At 32.7% G+C, this 10,600-nt stretch overlaps 1 protein-coding gene across 1 annotated transcript in view; it reads left to right on the forward strand.

Moving 5' to 3' along the window:
- Positions 1 to 10,600, forward strand: part of LOC106871127 (C2 domain-containing protein 5) — a 73,785-nt gene that overhangs the window by 29,551 nt on the left and 33,634 nt on the right. The window contains exons 5-6 of the mRNA XM_052969125.1: positions 63 to 211; positions 9,093 to 9,119. Coding sequence (XP_052825085.1) covers positions 63 to 211; positions 9,093 to 9,119 — 176 coding nt within the window. The remainder of the gene's footprint in view (positions 1 to 62; positions 212 to 9,092; positions 9,120 to 10,600) is intronic.

The following is a 10,600-nucleotide window of genomic DNA, read 5'->3' on the forward strand; positions in this document are numbered from 1 at the left end:
GCAACTTGCCACAGACACACAGAACAAGAACCAGACAACTCAATATTTACCTTCCCTTGCAGCTCTCCTCTTCCCGAAGATATCATCACTCCCTCCTCCCCGACCATTAACCAGTCTGGTGGCCTCAAATCGTCCACGTCACCTGCTAAATGCTCCAGTACAGCTATCCGACGCCGGTCTTCAGACTCAGACTTGAGTACCACTCCAAAAGGTAATAATAATAATGCAATAATCATAAATATGAATCACTCTAATACGTATTAACCCTTGAAAAGCAAAAAAAAAAATATATATATATATATATATTATGAGGAAAAAAACTAAACAAGGAAGAAAAGAGATTTTCTTTTTTTTTCTTTTGGCTAATTTAACCAAACCATTTGATCGCATTTGTTTTAATTTTTGCTTCTTTTTTCCTCAATATTAATAATAATGATTTCTTTCATTGGTCAGAAGGGTTTTACTGTTACTACTATTATTAGTACTACTAATAATAATAACAATAGTAATGATGGGAAACCCTGTTGTATCAGACCCTCAAAAAGTTCTTCTTGTGGGTGCTGCACACATCCTTAGAAAAACACTGTCAACCTGAAAATATCTATAAAAAAACAATCATGTGATGATGATGATGATTCAGGGAGAAATATTAGTTTACTTGGAAACAAGTGAGGGTTGGCAACAGGAAGAGCAATCATCCATAGAAAAACTGCCTCAACAAATTCAGTGTGACCCATGTGAACATGGAAAATGGTGATCAATGATGAATGCTCCAATTATTCAATCAGTGGAGCAACTTGCTCACTGAATTTTAATGTAGGTGGCTGAGTATTCCACAGACAATGTACTCTTGATTCTCAGGGAGAACTGGCATGATGCAATATGTGTCAGTCTATCCTGCAGGCTTCCATACAGTTTCTGTCTACCCAAATTTCACTCACAATACTTATGTTGATCTGTGTCTATAATAAGAGACAAATCATCCAAGATGCCATAGAGTAGGGTTGAACCTGGAACCTCATAATTGCAAGGCAAACTTGACCAGGTTTGTGTCCATCACTTATACTATTGTTGTTACTGGTTAAATATATAAAAACAACAGAGTTAGTATTTCAATTAATTTGTTTTGGATGGCATCTTAAATAATTCCTTCACTTTTTTTTATATTTGTGATTTTAATTTCAATATTCTACATTTTGGAATCATTCAAATTAAAAACAAAAATCAAAATAAATAAGAAATAAAATGAGGAAAAAAGATTTCTAAAAATCAAAACAACCAGAAAATTAAAGTATTAACAGAATAATACTAATTGCTCGACTAAATAAGTAAGAGAGATTGTTGTTTTTTGTATTCTCTCCGCCCTTCTAAAGTCAACCTACAAAATAAACCAAAATAGATTTTTCTCAGGGAATTTAAAAAAAAAATACTTTTGGGGTTTTACAGTAGCTTGTCTTAGTGACATTAATACATAGGATTTTGAATTTAGCTTATTAGGAACTGCATTGGTATTGTCCCTGTAGTCTTTGTTGATGTTACATATGCTTCTGACAAACAAGTTGTGCAATATCAATAACAATATCAATGGTCCAAGTGCTGCACTGGCTGCTGAGCATTTTTAAGTGCAAATAGTCAGTTGAGCACCAAATGAAGCCACCTTAATTGTGTTTGCTGCAATAACCACTGGAATGTTGAATAATTCTGGAGTAATCTGGATAATGAAATAAACACGACATGGCATGACTGCCACTACTCAGCACTCTATAGTGCTAAACATTGAAAAACATGGGCTTGGAACAAGATGAAGTTGAGTGGGTCTGAGATGCACACTGATGGACCACTCTCACGTTGTTTGATTGGTTAATTCTGTTTGCATAAAGTGAACCAGAGTTATTTAACACAGCTGCTTTGTGGAATGATTTATTGAACATTAAAAAAAAAATGGTTAAGGTAGTAAATAAACTCCTACTGAAAATCCAGATGGAGGCGCCCTAAGACAGATATGTATGGTTATATTTAACTGATATCTGGTATCTCTTGCTGCTCCATGGATGCTACAAACAGATTGACTTGTCTTACCTTTACAGTGTATCAATAAGTGGAGAGGTAGTAAGTGTACCTGGGGCCAGTCATTTTTGTCTGGAAACAGCCCAGGCACAACCAACCTATGCAACATAAACACTTTTATAATATAAATGACATTATATTTCTTCAAATTTGATAAGCTTTGAAGACAGTAAAGTAATGACCTTGTAGATATAGCATATCCTTTAGATTTCATACTTTATTTGCTCTTGATTTGTCTGTTCTCTTGTGACTGATGTAAACTAAAAGTCAAATGATAACAAGAGTACCCAGAGAGCACAAACCTCCGGCAAGGCAACACCAACGTCCTCTCAATGATTAGCCGGAGATGGTTTTTAAAATGAGAATATCTGAAATAAACTCAACTGCTCTCACAAATGAGAATACTAAAAATGAACCCTACTGCTCTCAAAATTTAAGTAAAAAAACTGGAAAAATAATCCAGAATACTTGTTCAGTACCGGATTGATCCCACAATCTAATCAGTTCATATCAGTCACAAGGCCAAACATCCTTGAAAGTTTCATACGAATCCATCCAGATATCTTGTCTACGGACAAACAAACAAACACAACTGAAAACAATACCTCCACCTTCACTAAGGCGGAGGTAATAAATATTTAGACTAGTCACCAAGAAGTCATTGATTTTTGTGAACCTAATTATTGAAATCAAAGGAAAATTTCTTGAAACAATTATTTTATTAATCTTGTTAAGGATTCTTTATTAGTTCCCAATGTGTATCTCTATATTGGTGGTTTGGAGATGTAGCTTCTTCAGTGACTAGTTTTCTTATACTATATAGACAGATCTTGCAAAAGTTGGGCATTTGTATATATTGTTGCAGTATATTATTTGACAATTAGATGACCTTTTAATCATGAAAATGAAGTTGTATTGTCAACCAAATGGACAGAATCAAGCTGCTATTTTGCTCTACCCAGTAATATTATTCAGTGGCTGTAGCAAGTGTTGAACTCTTGACCATGAGGTCAGAAGCTGCAAGGCTTAACCTTATTGCCATCCACTGAAGTAATAAGATGGGTAACTGTTATGTGGTTGGTTAAATAAGGATGAGAAGCAATTGAAAAACAGCCTTGAGCACCCCTTGTTTGAGTCATTCTATTTGTTAGCCATAGCTCAGTTTCATCTTTACTCAACAGTAAACGAAATTTAACATTTAAACTTAAGATAAAAAGCAAAAATATTTCCCAAAACAGACACTGCCCACTAACGTAATAATGAAACATGATTATTTTTTGGGGTTTTAAATTCAAATGTAAAACCAAAAAAAAAAACCAAAAAACAAAAGCCAGTCCCATTCAGTTGATAGAGGGAAATAATTATATTCCCCCCAAAAAGATACAAAGTTAGATACGTTATTTAAGAGTAGTGTGGATTAGCAAGTGGTGAGTTTTAAGGTAAGTGATGTTTTTATGGATAAACCCTTGAGGACTATTTCAAATTTGGCTGAGATTGTCATGTTTAACAAACTAAATTGCACTTTTGCCTTATAGTTAAGAAATGCATTTTTTTTAGCTTTCTTTTGTCTGTCTGTGTGTATGTGTGAGTCTGTGTATATGTCTGACCACAATATATACCCATTCTTGTTAATTTTTCGTTGAATATCACTTTGTTTCCAGTTGTATCCAGTGTTTTTTGTTGTTTTAATTAATTTGGTATTGCATTTCAAAGAGATCACCACGTTAATTGCACATTACAAATATTTTTTTAAAAAAAGTAATAATTACACACCCAGCATAGCTGTCAGCATGTTTTTTTTATACACCACATCCTCAACACACTCTTATAATTGCATGGTTTTTCATAAATTTATCATAATTATTTTGCATGCTTCACTGTTTGTTCATAACAGTATTTATGGATTTGATTTATATTGGAGAGAAAAAAATAGATCAGCATTTAGGATTATCTATACCATTTTTTTTTAATGGTAATTGGTGTTTGTATTTATCAGGATATAAATTGATGTTTTTAAAGGAAATTAGCCTTCTTTAATCAGACGTCTTGATTTTTTTTTTCAAACTGCAAGCATACTGGGTTTTTTGATACTTCCTTACTATAATAGATAAACCAACTAAAGCTAAACACGTAAAGAATTTCATGTATGGATATTGATTTGTATATATATATATATATATATATATATATATATATATATATTGGAAAAATTGAGTCATTGCCAAAGTAGCTTGTTGAATAATTCATTGAAATAAAGAAAAAGGTGTCCTGCTTGATAATAATAATAATTATTATTATTCACTTAACTTCTGAGTTATCTTTGTCATATCTCAGCTTCATCCTGCAGCTTAGAAATGCAACACTTTTCTCAACACATGAGTTGTTCCAAGTATTGTTGCCAGCTGAAGTTTGGTGTCCATGGCTTTTGATGCCAGAATATTGCTCTCTTTCAGATGGTCCCAAGTGCACTGATCGCAATAGGGACCACACTCACTTTTGAGGCTCTATGGATTCATTCCATTTCCAATGCTAGGTCTTGGTACTTCTCAACTTTCTTGTCCTCTGCCTTTATTATTATTATTATTATTACTATCATCATCATTATTATTATTAAGGTGGCCAGACAAAATGTTACTAAACATTTTGTCTGTCTTTATGTGCTAAGGTTATCTTCACCCATCATCATTTTGTGGTCTATAAAGTAAGTACCAGTCAGGTATTGGAGTCAATGGAATTGACTTCACAGCCATCAAAAACTGCTGGCTTTGTGCCGGAATTTGAAATCATTATTATCATCATTATTATTGTAGGGCAGTGAGCTGGCAGAATTGTTAGCACACTGGGCAAAATGTTTAATGGCATTTCGTCTGTCTTCAGATTTTGAGTTCAAATTCCACCAAGGTTGACTTTGCCTTTCATCTTTTCAGGGTTAATAAAGTAAGTACCAGTTACGAACTGGGGTCAATGTAATCTTCTAACCCCCTCCCAGCAAATTTTTGGCCTTGTGCCTATAGTAGAAAGGATTATCATTATTATTATTAAGGCAGCGAGCTGGCAGAATTGTTAGCGCGCTGGACGAAATGCTTAGCAGTATTTTGCCTGTCGGTACATTCTGAGTTCAAATTCTGCCGCGGTCAACTTTGCCTTCCATCCTTTCGGGGTCAATTAAATAAGTACCAGTTACACACTGGAGTTGGTGTAATCGACTTAATCCCCCTCCCCGAAGCTGCCCTTGTGGCAAAAATTTGAAATCATTACTATTATTATCAATATTTTTCCACCAAAGTCAGCATTACCTTTCATCTTTCCGGGGTTGATAAAAGAAGTACCAGTCAAGTACCGAGGGTGATGTAATCAACTTACTCCCCCCTCTCAAAAACTGTTGGCCCTGTACCAAAATTTTAAACCATTATTATTATTATTATTTGGTATTAATTATTTTAAATCAATGTTATTGAAATAGTGTACTTAAGAGTTCGATTTGAACGAGATTTCAGGAATGTATTTCATGATATGTCAACAATACGTTTTATAGAATTTTTTTTTTTTTTTTTTTTTTAATAATTTATTTTTCCCGTTCAATACTTTTGGTTTGTTGATTGATGCATGGGTTCTTTCTTTTAATTTTTCTGAAAGCTTAATGTTTTATTCCCATTTTAAGCCAGTGTTTTTCTCTTTCTGCACTTAGGGATGCTCAAAATTTTGTCAATCAAAACAAAAAATCAATATGATTGTTCTTATTTGTTGTCATGAAAAGAAATAACAACAAAAATGTATTATTGTATTTTGTCTTTTTAGTGTTCTTAAATCTACTTATTTTCTTTACAATATTTATTTGTAATCTTCAATTATAATTTTCAATTATTTTTACAAATCCTTTTTATTTTCATATGACAGAAGTTTCTCACAAATCTCCTCTTGCATTTTCAAGTTTTGCTTGTATTTGACTTCAGTTTGTCTTCTTGAAGGTCATCACTGACACATACACACACACATATTATATGTTTTTGCTGATTTTTGGTGTACTGATGTAAGTTGCTGTCTTCCTTAGTTTCAAAACTATGCTCGTCAAAGCGATTATAATCAGTCGATCCATTGAGAATATATTTACTTTGAGGATTTAGAAATTCCCACTGGAATATACCACAAAGGTTATCTCTGACAACAATTGAATTCAGAAACATTAGAGTATGCATTAAAATTTGAAATATCACAGTTATGAACCATCTACTGTTAATAGCTTGATATGGGGTAATGCTAATAGTTATTAGCTATTCTTAACAGTTTTATGTCTATTTTATACTCTTGAAGAAAATGTCAAGCTGGCAGAAATATTGGAATCTCAGACAAAATGCTTAGTGGCATTCCTTCTGGCTCTTTATGTTCTCAGTTCAAATCCTCATGAGATCAACTTTGCCTTTCATCCCTTAGTCAAGTAATTGATTGCCCCTCCTCTCAATATTATTGGCCTTGAAAAGGCAGTGAGCTGACATTATCATTAGCACATCAGACAAAATGTTTAGTGGCATTTTGTCCATCTCTACATTCTGAGGTCGACTTTGCCTTTCATCCTTTCAGGATCAATAAGTACCAGTTGATCACTGGGGTCAATGTAATCAACTTACTCCCTTCTCCAAAATTGCTGGCCTTGTAACAAAATCTAAAACCAGATTTTGTATCCTGTTCAGGGTGAATGTTGTGAATCAGTCACTTTATAAGCCATGAAAACTGGGTAACTGGTCCTAGAGCTCAAGATAAAAAATTATTTTAAATAATAATAAAATGCTCTACAAATCAGAGGTTAGCCTGAGCTGTGGAATTTTTTCAATGAGTTCATGAAAGATCATGTATCATAAATGTTAGCTGACAATTTAGAAAAAAATTCATGCTATGTGGCTGTGGTAGGGTCTTATTCGATTAGCTGTCTGATTATTTGAAACCTGTCTTGAGTTGAACTTAGAACATGTTATTCTGGTCTCTTTCACTGCAAAATAATGTTATTGTAATAATGTAACTAGCATTCTTCATTTATTAATCAGAATTAAGTTTTCCTTTTGAACTATATTCCTTCGTTGTATATCTATAGCAGTTGTCTTGATAAATCATGTGCATGGTGAACAATGGTATCAGTAATTAATTTGCTCACTGAAGTTACTAGAGCCACAAGCTCTTGTTAGATTTATTAGTCCAGAGTGTCTTTGGCTGATAAGACACAATAATGTCAAAACACTGGATGTCCCAGAGTCCCTTTATATTAAAGAATCGAGTGTATTATGAACACACAATCATTTGAAAGTTGTTGTTCTCCTATCATGAAACACAACAAAGATTAGCATATTCCTGCTTGAATCTGCAGGTATGTATTAGGAATGAATATGCAAATCATCTATTGATGGTGAACTGGCAGAATTATTAGCATGCTGAGCAAAATGCTTAGTGGTATTTTGTCCATCTTTACTTTCTGAATTCAAATTCTGGTGAGGTCAACTTTGCTTTCATCCTTTCGGGTTTGATAAAATAAGTACCAGTTGAGCACTGGGGTGAATGTAATCAACTTAATGGCTCTTGGGTATGAATATAAACTACATCCCTCTGTCAAGCAGTGTTAAGCCAGTGTGGTAGAGGAGGCTCATCGAACCAGTAAGATCTCAAGCCATTACTTGGAAGGGGGAACATGCTGAGGCCTTCATCCTGCAGTGAACTGAACATAGGTAATACAGTTCAATCCAAAATACGCAAGTCATTTAGTCTTAATATTCTTGAGTAAAGTGTCTCTTGTTTGTATTGGTTGTAATAATTACCCATGTTGATTCTTCCTCTGCCTCACAAGATCTTAGATTCCTTCTGGTTGACTGCTAGTTTATGAGGTTCTATAGTGTTTTGGTCAAAAAACATTGATGAAAAGAACACCTATGTGATGCTTCTGTCATAGGGAATTTAAAACATTTAAAATTTCAACTATTCAAAGTAGTTTTCCTTTGTTTTTCTTTTTGTTTTTTTTCTAAACTGACAGCCATTTTTTTCAAGGCTAGCAAGTTTTGTGTGTGTGTGTTTCAATTTGAAAACTTGTGCATTGGTTTAGCAGTTTATTTAAAGTTTAGTTACCCATCACCTCAAACGACTTGAATAATTGGTACCTGTTTGTTAGCCAGACAAAACTTCAGTTTCGCAATAGTCATATGTCTTGTTAAAAAGCACAAAGCAAAAAGCTTTATCTTAGTTTGAACAGATGTAGTTAGTACAGCACTTTAACACTATAGTCTTTATATCTCCTTAATTCCTTAATTTTTCCTCAGATGTCTCTTCTAAAATTTTTAATAAAGTATTGCATGTGTATTTCTCTGAGGTATATTATTTTTAGTTGTTCTAATAAGTTTGTTTCATGAATAATTGAAATTTTTGCTAGTTTTTGTGTTCTTTATAATTTTTCTCACTTGTGTCTGTGTGCGTGTATGTGGGTATGTATTTTACCCCCTATTCTATAAATTTGTATTTTTATGCAATTAATATATAATTGTTTAAACAACTGGTTGTATATCTTATTTATATTTAGTCTTTATTGCATAAAATTAATAATATTCTTTTTCAGCTAAAAAAGATTATTATTATTGTTATTATTATTATTATTATTATTATTATTATTATTATTATTATTATTATTATTTCTGCAAGAGATTGCATGCTATTTTATCTTAGACCCTTTATTTTCCCTATTCAATGGCCCTCCCCTTCCTCATCCCCGATCCTTTACATATATATACACACACACAAATATAGATGTGCATACATTCACAAACATGCACCCATGCAAATTTAGAAGAAATACCTTTATTTCATAATTCATTTTATTTGTCTCTCACGTACATACATAACTTTATTTTTGGTTTTGTTTAAATCTTCACCAACACATTTAGACCCACTCCACCAGATTTGACTTTGTCGACTTTTTTAACGATTTTAAAAAACAAACAACAACAACAGAAACAACAACTTCAACAATGATCTTGTATTAACTTATTTTTCAGAAGTTTCTCCAGGCCCGCCTCCTCCAGGTGAGCTGTGGTACCAACTGCTATTTATGGGTAGTCTTGTCTCTAGTCAGTGTTGTTCTGTTCGTACGTACATAGGGTGTTGTTGTTTAGTGCAAAAATATTCTTGTCACCAGATGCATTAAGTAAAGCTGAAACCACCCTTCTTGCAACAAACTCCTGCTTCATTGTGAAACCAGTCAACTATGTTTCTTATCTGTTGCTATACAACCCAAGTTCTCTTACTCAGTCTAGAAAGTTTATTTTGTTTCACTGTTGTTCGTTGTTTCTTTTTTAATTTTTTTTTTTTAATGGTCAGAAGAAGAAGAAAATGAAAATATTTTTCTGCTTTTGTAAGTTAATTTTCTGAAATGCATTGTTTCTTACACAATATGAAGTTTCCGGATTATGGAGCTGTTATTGCTTATTGACCTCATATTTCATGTTTTGTTTCTGTGTTCAACTCCATATTTTGATGCCTCCATTCTTTGATTGCCCTATTATACATATAGATATGTCCTGTGGCTGGTATACAATTACACACACACACGAAAAAAATGATCAAAGACCTTTCTCAAAGCAAAGGCTCATAAGATCGATTTCCCAAATTCTGTGGCAAAGTTCTGTGTACACACAATTACTATGAGTTATTGCGTTTTTATAGCAGTGAAACCATAAGGCTATAAATATATATATATATATATATGTGTGTGTGTGTGTGTGTGTTAATTATTGAATGACAAAGGAACATGAATTATGTAAACAACTTCACTAGCTTACAGCTGTTTCTATTGTGAAAATGCGCTGAGAGATGAGTGTCTGTGCAACATCTCATAACTTCCTCAGAGCCATTAAAATGAAGTGTATGTTTATTTCAGAAAACATTTAAATGCATAATGATAACCTTTGGAACCCTGTATATGCATAAATGATATTATACATACATACATGAATGTATGAACACATGAATATATCTACATTTCTATGAAATGCAAAATTACAGCCATAAACTTATACACTCAAATATGTATGTATATGCTTTATATGTACTTATAAATAAGAACAGGGTAACTGAGGACTATCTCTTATCACAGTTTGATCAAAATGTGTTGAACAGAGATACATGTTATATAAGGTTATTAGACCAGAAATTTTTAATTACTTTTCCTGTTTTTGACAAATTATTCAATTTCTATTTAAAAAAAAAGTCTTCAACCCTTCTGTTACCATATTTCTGTTGAAATACAGTGCTTTTGTTTCAATTAATTTTGAAAATAATGAAGAATTTAGTAAACTAATTTTGTCATTATTAAACTGGTGTTTGAAACATAAATTAACATAAAATTTTGAAGAAAGGCTTTAATTTGGATCACTGTAAAAAAGCAAGTTTATATCATAGAACCAAGGGTGATCTTGGGTGGCTTTGTATCAAAAAGGTTAACTCATCAACTGAAAATATTTGTTTAAATTTCTGTATTTTAGTTACATACAAAAGTATCAAGAAA

The sequence above is a fragment of the Octopus bimaculoides genome, chromosome 7, assembly GCF_001194135.2.
Source record: "Octopus bimaculoides isolate UCB-OBI-ISO-001 chromosome 7, ASM119413v2, whole genome shotgun sequence".
NCBI classification, from domain to species: domain Eukaryota; kingdom Metazoa; phylum Mollusca; class Cephalopoda; order Octopoda; family Octopodidae; genus Octopus; species Octopus bimaculoides.